Genomic DNA, 19,070 nt, shown 5'->3' with positions numbered 1-19,070 from the left:
CAAATGTTAAAGGAACTTCTCTAAGTGGTAAACACAAGAGAAGAAAAGGACCTACAAAAACAAACCCAAAACAATTAAGAAAATGGTCATAGGAACATACATATCGATAATTACCTTAAACGTGAATGGATTAAATGCTCCAGCCAAAAGACACAGGCTTGCTGAATGGATACAAAAACAAGACCCATATATATGCTGTCTACAAGAGACCCACTTTAGACCTAGGGACACATACAGACTGAAAGTGAGGGGATGGAAAAAGATATTCCATGTAAATGGAAATCAAAAGAAAGCTGGAGTAGCAATACTCATATCAGATAAAATAGACTTTAAAATAAAGAATGTTACAAGAGACAATGGAAGGACACTACATAATGATCAAGGGATCAATCCAAGAAGAAGATATAACAATTATAAATATATATGCACCCAACATAGGAGCACCTCATTACATAAGGCAATTGCTAACAGCTATAAAAGAGGAAATTGATAGTAACACAATAATAGTGGGGGACTTTAACACCTCACTTACACCAATGGACAGATCATCCAAAATGAAAATAAATAAGGAAACAGAAGCTTTAAATGACACAATAGACCAGATAGATTTAATTGATATTTATAGGACATTCCATCCAAAAACAGCAGATTACACGTTCTTCTCAAGTGCGCACGGAACATTCTCCAGGATAGATCACATCTTGGGTCACAAATCAAGCCTCAGTAAATTTAAGAAAATTGAAATCATATCAAGCATCTTTTCTGACCACAACGCTATGAGATTAGAAATGAATTACAGGGGAAAAAACGTAAAAAACACAAACACATGGAGGCTAAACAATACGTTACTAAATAACCAAGAGATTACTGAAGAAATCAAAGAGGAAATCAAAAAATACCTAGAGACAAATGACAATGAAAACACGACAACCCAAAACCTATGGGATGCTGCAAAAGCAGTTCTAAGAGGGAAGTTTATAGCTATACAAGCCTACCTAAAGAAACAAGAAAAATCTCAAGTAAACAATCTAACCTTACACCTAAAGAAACTAGAGAAAGAAGAACAAACAAAACCCAAAGTTAGCAGAAGGAAAGAAATCATAAAGATCAGAGCGGAAATAAATGAAAAAGAAACAAAGAAAACAATAGCAAAGATCAATAAAACTAAAAGCTGGTTCTTTGAGAAGATAAACAAAATTGATAAGCCATTAGCCAGACTCATCAAGAAAAAGAGGGAGAGGACTCAAATCAATAAAATCAGAAATGAAAAAGGAGAAGTTACAACAGACACTGCAGAAATACAAAGCATCCTAAGAGACTACTACAAGCAACTCTATGCCAATAAAATGGACAACCTGGAAGAAATGGACAAATTCTTAGAAAGGTATAACCTTCCAAGACTGAACCAGGAAGAAGCAGAAAATATGAACAGACCAATCACAAGTAATGAAATTGAAACTGTGATTAAAAATCTTCCAACAAACAAAAGTCCAGGACCAGATGGCTTCACAGGTGAATTCTATCAAACATTTAGAGAAGAGCTAACACCTATCCTTCTCAAACTCTTCCAAAAAATTGCAGAGGAAGGAACACTCCCAAACTCATTCTATGAGGCCACCATCACCCTGATACCAAAACCAGACAAAGACACTACAAAAAAAGAAAATTACAGACCAATATCACTGATGAATATAGATGCAAAAATCCTCAACAAAATACTAGCAAACAGAATCCAACAACACATTAAAAGGATCATACACCATGATCAAGTGGGATTTATCCCAGGGATGCAAGGATTCTTCAATATATGCAAATCAATCAATGTGATACACCATATTAACAAATTGAAGAATAAAATCCATATGATCGTCTCAAGAGATGCAGAAAAAGCTTTTGACAAAATTCAACACCCATTTATGATAAAAACTCTCCAGAAAGTGGGCATAGAGGGAACCTACCTCAACATAATAAAGGCCATATATGACAAACCCACAGCAAACATCATTCTCAACAGTGAAAAACTGAAAGCATTTCCTCTAAGATCAGGAACGAGACAAGGATGTCCACTCTCACCACTATTATTCAACATAGGTCTGGAAGTCCTAGTCACGGCAATCAGAGAAGAAAAAGAAATAAAAGGAATACAAATTGGAAAAGAAGAAGTAAAACTGTCACTGTTTGCAGATGACATGATACTATACATAGAGAATCCTAAAACTGCCACCAGAAAACTGTTAGAGCTAATTAATGAATATGGTAAAGTTGCAGGATACAAAATTAATGCACAGAAATCTCTTGCATTCCTATACACTAATGATGAAAAATCTGAAAGAGAAATTATGGAAACACTCCCATTTACCATTGCAACAAAAAGAATAAAATACCGAGGAATAAACCTACCTAGGGAGACAAAAGACCTGTATGCAGAAAACTATAAGACACTGATGAAAGAAATTAAAGATGATACCAACAGATGGAGAGATATACCATGTTCTTGGACTGGAAGAATCAACATTGTGAAAATGACTATACTACCCAAAGCAATCTACAGATTCAATGCAATCCCTATCAAATTACCAATGGCATTTTTTACGGAGCTAGAACAAATCATCTTAAAATTTGTATGGAGACACAAAAGACCCCGAATAGCCAAAGCAGTCTTGAGGGAAAAAAACGGAGCTGGAGGAATCAGACTCCCTGACTTCAGACTATATTACAAAGCTACAGTAATCAAGACAATATGGTACTGGCACAAAAACAGAAACATAGATCAATGGAACAAGATAGAAAGCCCAGAGATAAACCCACGCACCTATGGTCAACTAATCTATGACAAAGGAGGCAAAGATATACGATGGAGAAAAGACAGTCTCTTCAATAAGTGGTGCTGGGAAAACTGGACAGCTACATGTAAAAGAATGAAATTAGAATACTCCCTAACACCATACACAAAAATAAACTCAAAATGGATTACAGACCTAAATGTAAGACTGGACACTATAAAACTCTTAGAGGAAAACATAGGAAGAACACTCTTTGACATAAATCACAGCAAGATCTTTTTTGATCCACCTCCTACAGTAATGGAAATAAAAACAAAAATAAACAAATGGGACCTAATGAAACTTCAAAGCTTTTGCACAGCAAAGGAAACCATAAACAAGACGAAAAGACAACCCTCAGAATGGGAGAAAATATTTGCAAACGAATCAACGGACAAAGGATTAATCTCCAAAATATATAAACAGCTCATTCAGCTCAATATTAAAGAAACAAACACCCCAATCCAAAAATGGGCAGAAGACCTAAATAGACATTTCTCCAAAGAAGACATACAGACGGCCACGAAGCACATGAAAAGATGCTCAACATCACTAATTATTAGATAAATGCAAATCAAAATTACAATGAGGTATCACCTCACACCAGTTAGAATGGGCATCATCAGAAAATCTACAAACAACAAATGCTGGAGAGGGTGTGGAGAAAAGGGAACCCTCTTGCACTGTTGGTGGGAATGTAAATTGATACAGCCACTATGGAGAACAATATGGAGGTTCCTTAAAAAACTAAAAATAGAATTACCATATGACCCAGCAATCCCACTACTGGGCATATACCCAGAGAAAACCGTAATTCAAAAAGACACATGCACCCGAATGTTCATTGCAGCACTATTTACAATAGCCAGCTCATGGAAGCAACCTAAATGCCCATCAACAGACGAATGGATAAAGAAGATGTGGTACATATATACAATGGAATATTACTCAGCCATAAAAAGGAATGAAATTGAGTCATTTGTTGAGACATGGATGGATCTAGAGACTGTCATGCAGAGTGAAGTAAGTCAGAAAGAGAAAAACAAATATCGTATATTAACGCATGTATGTGGAACCTAGAAAAATGGTACAGATGAGCCGGTTTGCAGGGCAGAAGTTGAGACACAGATGTAGAGAACAGACATATGGACACCAAGGGGGGAAAACAGCGGTGGGGTCGGGGTGGTGGTGTGCTGAATTGGGCGATTGGGATTGACATGTATACACTGATGTGTATAAAATTGATGACTAATAAGAACCTGCAGTAAAAACAAACAAACAAAACAACTAATACTAAACTTTCATTGGGTTATTTGTATGGAAATATGTTAATATAAATGTTTCAGACATTACATGAAATTTCTAAAAATTTTATATGTTCTGGTATAATGTTATAAGTCATAATCCTAGTTATTACTTTAAAATGTATGTCTCAGAAATAACTAATTTTCTTGTCAACTGCATTATTATGAACTTTCATCAGATCTTTAACCGTGGTCATTTTTAAGTCTTTTGTCATTTACAGACAGTTCTGGGTGTACTCTGATGCTTTTGTAAATATGTTCCTATAAAAGGGTTTCATCTTCAGGAAATTCATGGAAAAGACTCTGACAAGTACAGGTTTCTGGTACCTGACTGTACTGCTGAACTGAATGAATAAACATTTTCAGAACTCTAATGAAAAACTGATGAGCTCATAAAAGTGCTAACAAAAGATCAAGATGAAAAAAAAAAATTAATTACATGGGACTGAGTGAACTGATGAGGATGAGTATAATTTTTGTGACTTTCTGGTTGAATTTAAAAAAAGAAAAAATCCCACAAGGACTCAGAGGCAAAGAATATACAAATCAATTTTCACTGCAAAGTAAAGGAGCTGTTACAGTGGAGGATTACTGGACTGAATGTCAATATTATGACATAGTATGAGTGTGTTTCATGTTTGGTAATTGCAATCATTGTTGCTTTTGTTGTGGTCATCCATGTACAATGCTTGGTGTCAGTCTATTTATCGCTTGTAAAAATAAAATACAGTGTGTGTGAAAAAAAAAAATTCTGGAGAAGGATGGTGGTGATACACAACAATGTGAACATACTTAATGCTACTGAACTATATAGTTTAAAATGGTCAAAATGGTAAGTTTTATGTATATTCTACAATTAAAAAATAATAATGTTTAATGCAAAAAAAAAAAAAAAGTAAATGAGATAAGAAATAAGAAAAAAATGAGAGCCTTTGAGAAAGGTTCCCCATAAGCCTACTCTTTTCCCTGTTGTCCTCACTCACTAAATTATACCACTCTTCACCCAGTTGCTCAAGTCAGTGACCTTTGAACTCTTCCCTTTTGCCCAGCGCACCAGCAAATCATGTTGGCTCTTCTTCAACATCTATTTAACCACTTCTTTCCTCTTCCATCATCCTACCCCAATCTAAGCCATCAGCATGTGTCACCTGAAATACTGCAATGTTATTGCAATGTTTTTTTAAATTTAATTAAATTAGTTTATTTTTTATACAGCAGGTTCTTATTAGTTATCTGTTTTATACATATTAGTGTATATATGTCAATCCCAATCTCCCAATTCATCCCACCACCACCTGCCCCCCTCGCTTTCCCCCTGTGGTGTCCATACGTTTGTTCTCTACATCTGTGTCTCTGTTTCTGCCTTGCAAACTGGTTCCATCTGTACCATTTTTCTAGATTCCACATATATGCATTAATCTACAATATTTGTTTTTCTCCTTCTGACTTCCTTCACTCTGTATGACAGTCTCTAAGTCCATCCACATCTCTACAAATGACCCAATTTCGTTCCTTTTAATGGCTGAGTAATATTCCACTGTATATAGGTACCACATCTTCTTTATCCATTTGTCTGTCGATAGGCATTTAGGTTGCTTCCATGACCTGGCTATTATAAATAGTGCTGCAGTGAACATTGGCAAAGCTACAGTAATCAAGACGATATGGTACTGGCACAAAAACAGAAATACAGATCAATGGAACAGGATAGAAAGCCCAGAGCTAAACCCATGCACCTATGGTCAACTAATCTATGACAAAGGAGGCAAGGATATACAACGGAGAAAAGACAGTCTCTTCAATAAGTGGTACTGGGAAAACTGGACAGCTACATGTAAAAGAATGAAATTAGAACACTCCCTAACACCGTACACAAAAATAAACTCAAAATGGATTAAAGACCTAAATGTAAGACCGGACACTATAAAACTCTTAGAGGAAAACATAGGAAGAACACTCTGACATAAATCACAGCAAGATCCTTTTTGACCCACCTCCTAGAGCAATGGAAATAAAAAAAATAAACAAATGGGACCTAATGAAACTTAAAAGCTTTTGCACAGCAAAGGAAACTGTAAACAAGATGAAGACAACCCTCAGATTGTGAGAAAATATTTGCAAATGAATCAACGGACAAAGGATTAATCTCTAAAATATATAAACAGCTCATGCAGCTCAATATTAAAAAAACAAACAATCCAATCCAAAAATGGGCAGAAGACCTAAATAGACATTTCTCCAAAGAAGACATACAGATGGCCAAGAGGCACATGAAAAGCTGCTCAACATCACTAATCATTAGAGAAATGCAAATCAAAACTACAATGCGGTATCACCTCACACCAGTCAGAATGGCCATCATCAGAAAATCTACAAACAGCAACTGCTGGAGAGGGTGTGGAGAAAAGGGAACCCTCTTGCACTGTTGGTGGGAATGTAAATTGATACAGCCACTATGGAGAACAGTATGGAGGTTCCTCAAAAAACTAAAAATAGAACTACCATATGACCCAGCAATCCCACTACTGGGCATATACCTAGAGAAAACCATAATTCAAAAAGACAAATATTGCAATGTTTTAACAGTTAATCTCTCTGCTTCCACCTTTGTCCTCCTAACAGTCAATTGTCCACACAGCGTAAATCAGATTCAAACATAAATTGGACCATATCCTGTTTAAAATCTTCCCAGACCAGTATAAAATCTGAAAACTTTATCATAGGATTGAAAAAGTAACCATTTAACTTCAAAGAGCACATGGTCTCCCTAAAAAGACTCACAGTAAAACATACTTAATGGATAAAAAACGAATTTCTTTTCATCTAGGTATAACCTCCTTTGACTTATCTGTAATCCAAAAATCCAACATTTTTATTCATCAGTCTCCCCAAAAGTCAACTGAAGCAAGCAACAGCAAAGAGTAATTTAATTTAGAGAGAAATTGATATAATAATATATAACAAAAGAAACTAATTTTTTTTTCAAATATCTGGCTAAGCTTACTTTGGTTGGTAGTGTAAGAAATGAGCCTAAGTTTATAAAGTTAAAGTTTATAAAGTCTAAGTTTATAGAATGAAAATTTTCCTCTGAAGATTTCACTGTAACATCCTTCATAAAAATAAATACATTATATACAAATAAATTCAGATCAACAATTCTGGTAGGAAGAATTCTTGGTGAAAGTTCCTAAAGGGGTCCAAGTAAAATCTGTCCCCATAACAGTATATTAGAAAGACTTACTAAACTGGCTTTTGATGGAAGAAAGATTGTAGATCAATGTTTAAAGAAACAGTTTGAATAAGGTCTGTAGTTTGGTTAATACTGTACTAATATCAACTTGCTGGATTTGATAAAGTCTATGGTTATGTAAGATACCACCAGGTAATGCCAAGTCAAGTGTACATGGGAACTCTGTACTATTTTTGCAACTTCTTGTGAGTCTTAAATTATGTTACAAATTTTTAAAAGGTTAAAAAAAGAAATTATCCATAAAATGAATACACTGTGATAATTATGTATCATTCATATAAACTCATTAAAGTACTCCTCATCAGGACTGATACTAAATAATTTTGGTTTTAATATGATTTTGTTTTTAATATTTGCAGTATATAGAACACAAACAGTGGAATCAGACCCACTGTGGTAAAAATTGAGCCTCAGGAATTCTAGCTTTATGACCTTGGAAATTTTACTTACCTTCTCCAGCCTCAGTTTTTATATCTGTAAAATGAAGATAATAATACCTAACTTATAGCACTGAGAGATTTAAGTGAGATAATGTATATAAAATGCTTGGTAGATGCCTGACACAGAGTGAGCCCACATGATAAGAACTCAGTAAGTGGCAGCTAGTTAATTACTATCGATAGTTTTAATTAATAAAATTGAGTTTCTTTCAAAATAGCCTGTAGCTCAGATTCTGAATGAGGTTTTTAACACATTCTTATAAGAAAAATCCATTCATATGGCTCCTGCCAAATTCCAACTTGCTAACCTGATAATAATGAAAGATTCTTATTGATCCCTGTTGGAAATGCCTCCCTCACAAATCCTTTTGGGGATCAGAAAAGCACTTCAAACTCAACATGACCAAATCTGAACTCATAATCTTTTCCCACAAATTTAGTCCTCCTCTAGTGAAGGGTGCCACCATCCATCTACGTAAACCAGAACCAAGAAAGCACCTCACACCCGATTCATCCAAGAGATTCTATCTCCTGTCTACATATCTGCCCACTTCTCTCCATTGCCACTTCAGCTCCTGACCACAAGTTACACTATCTCTTGCTTGCACCTCCTAAATGATATCCCTAGATCCATTTTTGACTCCTCCTATAGTCTGCATTATAGCTAGAAAGATTTTTCTTTTTTAAACTTCCATCACTTTTTTTTTTTTTTTTACTTATTTATTTATTTATTTATGGCTGTGTTGGGTCTTCGTTTCTGTGCGAGGGCTTTCTCTAGTTGCGGCGAGTGGGGGCCACTCTTCATCGCGGTGCGTGGGCCTCTCACTATCGCGGCCTCTCTTGTTGCGGAGCACAGGCTCCAGACGCGCAGGCTCAGTAGTTGTGGCTCATGGGCCTAGTTGCTCCGCGGCATGTGGGATCTTCCCAGACCAGGGCTCGAACCCATGTCCCCTGCATTGGCAGGCAGATTCTCAACCACTGCACCACCAGGGAAGCCCCAGATTATTTTTTAAGATATAAAAATGTGATTATCGGTGCTACCTTCCACCCATATTACCCCCTTAGAAACCTAAAACAGCTGCACAATATTCAGGAGGCCAAACACTAAAATTCTTGACATCACCAATGAATATGGCCCTGACCTGTAACTACCCCTTGGAACCCTATCATCACGGCTTGGTCTGTTCTCTCTTTGTCAGCCATCCTGGCATTCTTTCAAGTCCCTCGTGTTCTCCATTCTTTCTCCCAGCACAGAATCACCTCTTGGGTCTCTGTTTCTCAACCACCTGTGCTGGGTCCTCCTCTATCAACTTCTAAAAAATTAGACTGGCTCCAATCTCATTTCCAGGCCTCAGTTTTCTCCTCTACCTATTGATAGTCTTCTTATCAGTAACATCATCCACTTCCAGGATGACTCCCTGCCATTGTCTCCCTGAGCCCTAAGTTATGTGTTAAATTACCTTCTTCACATCTCTACTTGGTGTCTCCAACTCAGCACATCCCTACTATCATCCACCCTGACAAGCCTGTTCCTCTCCCAGTCTCCCCATCTCAGTGCGTGCTTCCACTGCCCACCAGGTTGGTCAATCAAAAACCTGAAGGACTCCCCTCACCTCAACATTCAATTCATGATTAAGTCCAGACAGCATCATTTCTTATCTCGATCTCCACTGCCTCTAGTCCTAGCCATTATGATTTTTGACCTCGACTGACGTCCTGATACCCCAGCTTCTGCTCTTGTCTCCATGATCCATCATCTACATAGCAGCCAGAGTGATTTTCAAAACCTAAATCAGACTCCACCAATTCCCCTGCATAAAACCTTTCAGTGATTTTCCCTTTGACCTCTCACACCTAAACAAGGTACCATGTGACTTGGCATCTGTCGTGTCATGCAACTCTACCTACTGCTCACTCTGGTCCAGCTAGAGTGACCACCTTTCTGTTCCCCGAGCCCCAAAGGCCACCTCAGAGACACAGCTGGATGTCTGTCCTTCACTGAGAACTCTTGTCCATTCTCACCAAACAGGAGGATCCCTCTTACCATTCATATCTCAGCTTAAATTTCCCTTCTCCAGAAAGATCTTCCTTGTCCATTCAATATAAAAGGGTACACCCCATACCCCCCGCCCCAGCTATCTTGGATCATACCACCCTATTTATTTCCTTTTTTTTTTTAATTAAAAAAAATTTTTTAACATCTTTATTAGAGTATAATTGCTTTACAATGGTGTGTTCGTTTCTGCTTTATAACAAAGTGAATCAGTTATACATATACATATGTCCCCATATCTCTTCCCTCTTGTGTCTCCCTCCCTCCCACCCTCCCTATCCCACCCCTCTAGGTGGTCACAAAGCACCGAGCTGATCTCCCTGTGCTATGCGGCTGCTTCCCACTAGCTATCTATTTTACGTTTGGTAGTGTATATATGTCCATGCCACTCTCTCACTTTGTCACAGCTTACTCTTCCCCCTCCTCATATCCTCAAGTCCATTCTCTAGTAGGTCTGTGTCTTTATTCCCATCTTGCCCCTAGGTTCTTCATGACCTTTTTATTTTTTTTAGATTCCATATATATGTGTTAGCATACGGTATTTGTTTTTCTCTTTCTGACTTACTTCACTCTGTATGACAGACTCTAGGTCCATCCACCTCACTACAAATAACTCAATTTCGTTTCTTTTTATGGCTGAGTAATATTCCATTGTATATATGTGCCACATCTTCTTTATCCATTCATCTGTTGATGGACACTTAGGCTGCTTCCATGTCTTGGCTATTGTAAACAGAGCTGCAATGAACATTTTGGTACATGACTCTTTTTGAATTATGGTTTTCTCAGGGTATATGCCTAGTAGTGGGATTGCTGGGTCGTATGGTAGTTCTATTTTTAGAAGAAAAAGTATCCTTACAGTCTTAATTTACTGTTTATTCCAAGAATGCAAGCTGAATTTTGCTAAATGCATTTCTGTTTTGTATCAAACTGAACAGATTCTTAGTCTTTATATTTTTTTTTTTTTTTTTTTTTTTTTTTTTAAACATCTTTATTGAAGTATAATTGCTTTACAATGGTGTGCTAGCTTCTGCTTTACAACAAAGTGAATCAGTTACACATATACATATGTTGCCATATCTCTTCCCTCTTGCATCTCCCTCCCTCCCACCCTCCCTATCCCACCCCTCTAGGTGGTCACAAAGCACCGAGCTGATCTCCCTGTGCTATGCGGCTGCTTCCCACTAGCTATCTATTTTACGTTTGGTAGTGTATATATGTCCATGCCACTCTCTCACTTTGTCACAGCTTACTCTTCCCCCTCCTCATATCCTCAAGTCCATTCTCTAGTAGGTCTGTGTCTTTATTCCCATCTTGCCCCTAGGTTCTTCATGACCTTTTTATTTTTTTTAGATTCCATATATATGTGTTAGCATACGGTATTTGTTTTTCTCTTTCTGACTTACTTCACTCTGTATGACAGACTCTAGGTCCATCCACCTCACTACAAATAACTCAATTTCGTTTCTTTTTATGGCTGAGTAATATTCCATTGTATATATGTGCCACATCTTCTTTATCCATTCATCTGTTGATGGACACTTAGGCTGCTTCCATGTCTTGGCTATTGTAAACAGAGCTGCAATGAACATTTTGGTACATGACTCTTTTTGAATTATGGTTTTCTCAGGGTATATGCCTAGTAGTGGGATTGCTGGGTCGTATGGTAGTTCTATTTTTAGAAGAAAAAGTATCCTTACAGTCTTAATTTACTGTTTATTCCAAGAATGCAAGCTGAATTTTGCTAAATGCATTTCTGTTTTGTATCAAACTGAACAGATTCTTAGTCTTTATATTTTTGTTTAGGTAAATTATATTAATTAATTATTTCATTTTGAACCATCCTTCTTTACTTGAATAAATCACACTCTTTTTTAAAAAAATAAATTACTGGATTTCATTTGTTGCTGTTTTATTTAGGATATGACTTGGATGTTGCCTCAGTTTTCTTTTTTTGAGTTACCTTTAGCAGCTGTTTTATAAATTACTTTATGCTTGCTTGCTAAAACAAATTGGAAAGCTTCACATATTTTCCTATGCTATGGAATAGATTGTACAACACAATAAATGTCTGATGACTAAATGAATGGCTAGAAAAACATGACATAAATTTACTTGAGCCAAATGTATTCTTGGGAATAAATCTGTGATAACGTTATGTCTTGCTGTTATTGGTTCTTTCAGTTTTATTCTTCTTTAGCCGATTATGATCATTTATATTTCTTTTTTTAAAATTTATTCATTTATTTTTGGCTGCATTGGGTCTTCGTTGTTGTGCGCGGGCTTTCTCTAGTTGCAGCGAGCGGGGGCTCCTCTTCATTGCGGTGCATGGGCTTCTCATTGCGGTGGCTTCTCTTGTTGTGGAGCACGGGTTCTAGGCATGCGGGCTTCAGTAGTTGTGGCTCGCGGGCTCTAGAGCACAGGCCAGTAGTTGTGGTGCACAGGCTTAGTTGCTCCGTGGCATGTGGGATCTTTCCGGACCAGGGTTTGAACCCATGTCCCCTGCATTGGCAGGTGGATTCTTAACCACTGCACCACCAGGGAAGTCCCAATCATTTATATTTCTATATATAAATTTTTAATTTCAGAATGACACTATATAGATATACATATTTTTAGATTACAATTTTAATCTCTTTGATAGCTATTATAGTTGAATCCCCATTTCTGAATTACATTTTGTTTTCTTTGTATGGTTCGTTATTAGAGATTAAACCAGTACCTCTAAAAAAAAATCAAGTCTATTAATTTCCTACTTTGTAATTCATCAATTTCTGCCTTTATCAGGTACGGATTGATTTCATTAGATTTGTTGGTTATTTTGTTTCTGATTTCTTACATTGACAACTTTGTTTATTTTGTACTTTCTTATTCAACAATGAAAGCATTTAATGTGATGACACGTATAGCCATCTCTCATGCAATACTCTCATTACTGTTATTTTCCAAGTAGTCTATTGATAAAGGTTTGATCTCCTCTTAGATACAAAAGTTATGTAGGAGAGGGTTTATCTTTTTTTTCTTCCATCTTGCAAGAGATTAAGGTTGTTGGCTAAAATTTTGTTTTAATCTTCATGTTTATTTTATTGTGATTATATTGTATCAATATATAATTTCTGTTTATTAAAATTTATTAAGGTTTTTAATTATATATATTGGAGTAAAGATATACATATATACAAATTAAATTGCCTTTATTATATTGGTTATATTTCTTAATATTTTCTTTATAATTTTAATCTAAAGGTTAAAAACTGAAAGAGGTAAGTAAATTTCATTACTTTCATTACTATTTTTGTTTCTGTTAATTTCCTCTCATGTTTTTTACAGATTTACTTTATATATTTCTATATTATGTTATCTGGTATAAAACTTTCCTTACTACTGGGGTCTCACTGAAGATTGAAGTCTTTATTAATAGAAAAATGTATTCATTTTGATTTTTTACTTTTCTTGTGAATAATTTTGAAGTTCTTGCTTCCATTTTATTTTTATTTTAAGGATTCATTTTGTCCAATATTTAACTAAACATTTTTCTGAACTGGTTTGTTTTCCTCTGATAAAAAAAGTTATGATTACATTTTTTTTCATTACTAATTATTTTTTTCTATATAGGATCATTTTTAACAAGCATATTTTCTTTTTATAATTGGCAGATTTAGTCTTACTTTCTTACTTTTATTGTCATTTTGTACCTTTTTTGTTGTTTTAGTTCTCTTACTATTTCACGGTCTTCTCTGTATTTCACCCTTCATTTTATAGTTTCTTTCATTCTTTTTTCTCTCTGGTGATTTGGAAGGTATATGTCCTATTTTAAATTCTGTTAGAATTAACTCATATTTACATATTTACTTCCTATGGCTCTCTTATGCTCCATCTCCAGTTTCCTGTGTCTACAGTCCCCAATTTCAAACCTAGATTTTTATTTGAGAATTATAACCTGTGATGGTTAGTTTATGTGTCAACTTGGCTAGGCTATAGTAGCCAGGTATTCAATCAAACAGGAAGCTTAGTGTTGCTGTGAAGGTATTTTGCAAATGTGGTTAACATATACAATCAGGTGACTTTAAGTGAAGGAGATGGCCCTCGATAATGTGGGTGGGCCTCATCAATCAGTTGGAAGACCTTAAAAGCAAAATTGAAGTTTCCCTGAAAAAGAAGAAATTCTACTTCAAGATTATAGTATCAGATCCTGCTCAAGTCTTTGCACCCTGCCAGCCTGCCCTACAAAATTTTGAACTTATAGCTCTCCTAAGCATATGAGCTAATTCCTTGAAACATATCTCTTTATATATAATATATACTGTATATAATATATATACACACATACACATACATACACATATAACCTACTATTATATACATTTTATAGAAACAGAACCCTGACTAATACATTAACTTTCAGATTTTATGTAGTTTCTTTTATAAGAGCAATTAGAATTTGTCTTATTTTAATAACCATAGTTACAGTATTATATTTAACTTATTCCAATGCTTGCCTTTGATATCTATACTTTATCTACCTTTACACAATTCCTGAATTTTATTTGTATTCTTAAATTTTAGACTCAGTTTAATCTCTTTATTATAACACATTTTTGAATTTTTTTCAGTTCTTGCAAAGCAAAAGAAATCTTTTGTTTGCATTCACATGTGAACAGCATTTTGGCAGGGTCTATGTTTACAAGCCAAGCCTTTGCTTATAATTTTTTTTCCCCTAAACATTTATAGATTTTGCACCACTATCTTCCTACATTTGATGTTGTAGAAAATTCTAATGTTATCAAGCTTTATGTCCCTTTTTGTTTTTCTTTTACTTTTTCACTTTTTTTCTTGTACTGTGAGGATATGTATCTATCATTATTCTCGATGTTTTTCAAATTAAATAAGAATAATCCCAGGTTTGTTATGTGTATTTTAGTTAAGTTTTAATTATTCTTTGTGTTGTCATTATTCTGGACTCATTAAAAAGAGCAGTTATCAAAATGTGCTTTGTATTTTCTGTTCTCTATTTCTAATACCTTCTCTTTTATTATTTTTATCTCTTGATTTTGTCTTCTTCATTCATGTAGACTCCATCAATTTCTTCATGTTGCCTGCTCACTTTGACGCAGTGGTGATTTCATTCTTTACTGCCTCCAATGCATTATTAAATTCTATTACTGCAATTTAAATTCCGTAAGATTCTTTATATGCTTCATCTCACTCTTATTTCATTTCTATCTATCTCTTCACCAGCTATCATTTCAATTCAGACATTGTGGTCCCTCCTTATATTTCATCTATTATCTCATAGAATTCATATTTTTAAAGATTTATTGGTGGCAGAAAACATGTATGATCTAAAATTTACTCCTTAAATAAATTATATCCCCCCTGCCTTTAGCTTGTTTTGTTCTTCTTCCATTATGTTACAGAGAATATTTTAAATTCCTTCTAGCCTTTTATTTTTCTATTTATTCATCCTTGAATTATGATCCTTAATCTAAAATTTAATTTCATATTGTAACAAAACCTCCAGCAGAAGCAAACCAAACCAAAAACTACATCCTTAAGTTACTCTCATTCCTTACCTCTCATTGCCTGAGGCAATGTCAGCCCCAAGATGTGTCCAGGATGTCTTAGGATAAGCACTATGAAGCTGAACTTTCCCAAACACCCCTGAAAATAAAAGAAGCAACAGTTGGATAGGAAAATCCTTCCAAGAAATTAAAGCCACATAAGCAAAACTCATTAGAGAGCTTATTGTGCAAGATACATGATATAGAAACTATATATGAAGATGTCCACCTTATCAGAAAAAGAACACTTAATATCTCACTTGGCTATGAAACATTTTTATTCTCTCAAAAGCTATAGAGAAATGAATGCTACACCACATCTAGTAATCCAAGAGCTGGGAAATAGACCACTCTAATGGTCTATTCCCAGCTAACTAGTTAGATTTCTACCAGTAAGTGACTCCAAACCATTTGCAATTCTGTTGGAAGTTAACTGGTTTTGATATTTTGTGTTATACAGTAGACTTTCCAAAGGCAAGTTAATTTTGTTTCCTGAGGAAAGAGATTTGCTGCTATTAGCTTTGTTTTCCATAGCTGGACCTCAGATATTTTTGTATTACAGATATCAAAGGATAAATCTCTAGCTCCTTTGTTCAAAATATAATTTATTTCAGACTCATAAATTAAAGTCTTACCAGGGACATGCTTGATGCAGTCCAGTTTTATTCCTTCAGGTCTTTCCTCTTACACATTTTATTGCCATTTAAAATCACATGAAGCAAAATTCCTCATATTCTAGTGGTCTAAACATGTTTTGAGCATGAACCCAAGCAGTAACAAAATTATGATCATGCACACCTAACACATGTCTATTTGTTTGTAGATAAATAACCATATATACAAATGAATATATTCATACATGTTTGAATAAAAGTTCTAATATTTTCTTCCTGCACCCAAATGGATTGATTGTCTTCATACCCCTGGATTAGTGCACCCCCATTTTATTGCAAATCACTAATCTTGAAATCTAAAGATTGCACAAATTTTAGCAGAAAATGTATAAGGGAAGTAAAAACCAGTAAGGTACAAATAATATGCCTTGGGTTTTCATCCAATGTGAACTAAAAAAGCTCAGTTAATTAGAACCTAACCAAGTGTTTAAGTCAACATCCATAATTTTACCATACTCTAATTCAGCAAAAATTCAGAAGATAATAAAACTAAAATAAGAATTAGTGGAAATGGAAAAAATACTCCCACTTTTAGGACATGACCTGGAATCAATCTTTCCAATAATAATATCATCATCATCATCAAAAAATTAATCACTATTAGCTAAGTAAGCTAGACAGGAGAGTAACATGGAATAATTTAGAGAAATTTCCAACTACAAAGATTTTAACCAAAACCAGTTTATTTCCTTTAATTTACCAGAAAGCAGATTTCTTGATCATTCCCAATCACCAAAGGTTAACTGTAAAATGACACCATTTCTTAGTTGTTTCAAGGAGATTATAATACTTGAAGAGATTAAAATATGTTATTTACTTATGATATCACCAAATTTTAAGCATTCAGTGACAAACATTTCATTCCTTTTTCAATTTAGTATCAGAGAAATTTTTAGAAACACTTGTTTGGCAATACAGCTGGCCTTGGGGATAAAGACAGGCGCCCTCATATGCTCCTAACACAAAGTCTAGTTCAACATGGCGCTCCCTGGAACAGAGTGGACACCACAGGCAAAAAGAGTCCATGCTCCTGCTGTGATCCATCTAGTTTGTCAACTTGAAAAAAGTAAAATATTCCTTAACCTCATATTCTTAAAAAGATAAAATAAATAGCATATATGAAAAATCATTTGAAAACAATAAAGCACTATCAAAGTATTATATGGCAATGGCTATACTTTATGAAACTAGGTTACCAAACTTCAAAACATCTTAACATGATTGTTTTTACTGAGTCACTGAAATCTTATAAAATTAGGATTACCATACAAAGAAAATTTTAAAATGCTAGAAATCTATAAAAAGCCTCTTATACCTTTCCCTTAAAAGTAAGTTATTGCGTGGCCCTTACATCATAGTTATACAAGTCCAGTCCTAGTTTCTGTGCTCTTCTGTGCTTTAAAACAGGATTTGAATTGGGAGATTGGGATTAACATGTATACACTGATGTGTATAAAATGGATGACTAATAAGAAATAAATACATAAATAAATAAACATTAAAATAAAATAAAACAGGATTTGGTATTGTGGCAGTATCAAAGGAAGAAACTGCCAACAGTAAATGTTTCTTTGTAATCTATAGACCTATCAGTTTAAAAAATAAATCAATAACCACATAGTATTTAAAGTTGATAACACAGACTCTTCATCCAGCCTTTGGTGTGTGACCAATCTGGATATGAATCTAAGTTCTGACAGTATAAAACTGTGTGGCTTTCTGCATATTGTTCATCATCTCTGAGTCTTAGTTTTGACATCTGTAAAATGCATACTCCTTACAGAAGAGCTGGTAAGTGAAATAATAAATTCTCTAGAAGACTGCCTGGAATTTAGTAGGTGTTCTATGAATGGTACTTCCCTATCAGAAATACACACACATTTCATTTTTAATAAAAACTGCATTATACTCTTACCAATTGTTCCTGGATCAATACGAATTCCAATGAAACGGTCACAAAAGACTCCCTCTGAAGCTCTAAGGAGAATCAGAAGCTTTTTTTCTTTTTCTAAGGGATTTTCTAAAGTACCTGTTTACAAGAAAAGTATATCATGTAAATTAATTTGAAATTTAAGGAGGGAGAGGGAAATTGTGATGTAACTTTGAGAATGCAAAATAGATGCTATAAAGTAGACTAGATGGAGAAAAGCCAGTGTTCATAGATGAAAAAAGAAAAGGTGGAAAAATGAGATGCAGTAAACTTCTCTGAGGGAGATTGGATTACTGTTCAGCAAATATTCACTCTTCTTAGGGCAGAGTATCCTTTCCTGACCTACTAATATTGAGCCTGGACACATGACTTGTTTTGCCCAATGAAATTCAGATAGAAGTGACAGTAATGCCAATTCCGAGTTGATGCTTTAAGATGCTTGGCAAGTTTCACCAGATCACTTGCAATAATGTTCCCTGCCATGAAAGGAGAATTCCTTAAATAACCTCTAGGGCCTGGATGAAGAGACGTACACAGCAGACTCGAATAGAACCCATGAGCTGGAACCAAGTCAAACCAAGTCTGGCATCAATATTTGTTGTTGTGAGCCACTGAGACTTGGTGATTCTTTGTTACACAACATTATTACAGCAAAACCTGATTGATACACTGTCTACGGCTGGATCCCCACATTGCTCTACATGCATTTTAGCATTTAATCTTCACAACACACCTGAGAAGTAAATATGATTCTTATCTCAGTGTTAAATATTCATACAGAATGAGGCTAAGGGGTTAAGGGACTCGTCCAAATTTATCCAACTAGTAAGTAACAGTCTGAATTTGAACAATGGTCTGTTTATGCTGTGTTTTATTAAACAAGTAATAGGTTATTATCTAAGCCTAAATTCTTTCAGCAGTACAAGGACACAACTTTCAAGCTGTGATACTCAAATAGCAGTTGGGAATTACTTTTGACCTTAATCTGCTGATGTAAACAGCAGACTTTGGTCACTTTCACAGTATGAGAATAATT

At 35.0% G+C, this 19,070-nt stretch overlaps 1 protein-coding gene across 8 annotated transcripts in view; it reads right to left on the bottom strand.

The window, feature by feature from the left end:
• Window positions 1-19,070, bottom strand: part of PKHD1 (PKHD1 ciliary IPT domain containing fibrocystin/polyductin) — a 446,865-nt gene that overhangs the window by 127,192 nt on the left and 300,603 nt on the right. For all 8 annotated transcript variants that reach the window (XM_061196096.1, XM_061196099.1, XM_061196100.1 and 5 more), the window contains 2 exons: window positions 18,020-18,133; window positions 15,443-15,530 (listed from right to left, as the gene is read on the bottom strand). In XM_061196096.1, coding sequence (XP_061052079.1) covers window positions 15,443-15,530; window positions 18,020-18,133 — 202 coding nt within the window. The remainder of the gene's footprint in view (window positions 1-15,442; window positions 15,531-18,019; window positions 18,134-19,070) is intronic.

Source organism: Eubalaena glacialis, chromosome 7 (genome assembly GCF_028564815.1).
Source record: "Eubalaena glacialis isolate mEubGla1 chromosome 7, mEubGla1.1.hap2.+ XY, whole genome shotgun sequence".
NCBI classification, from domain to species: Eukaryota; Metazoa; Chordata; class Mammalia; order Artiodactyla; family Balaenidae; genus Eubalaena; species Eubalaena glacialis.
Note: the sequence above shows the minus strand (reverse complement) of the source record. Positions and strands in the feature narration are given on the sequence as shown.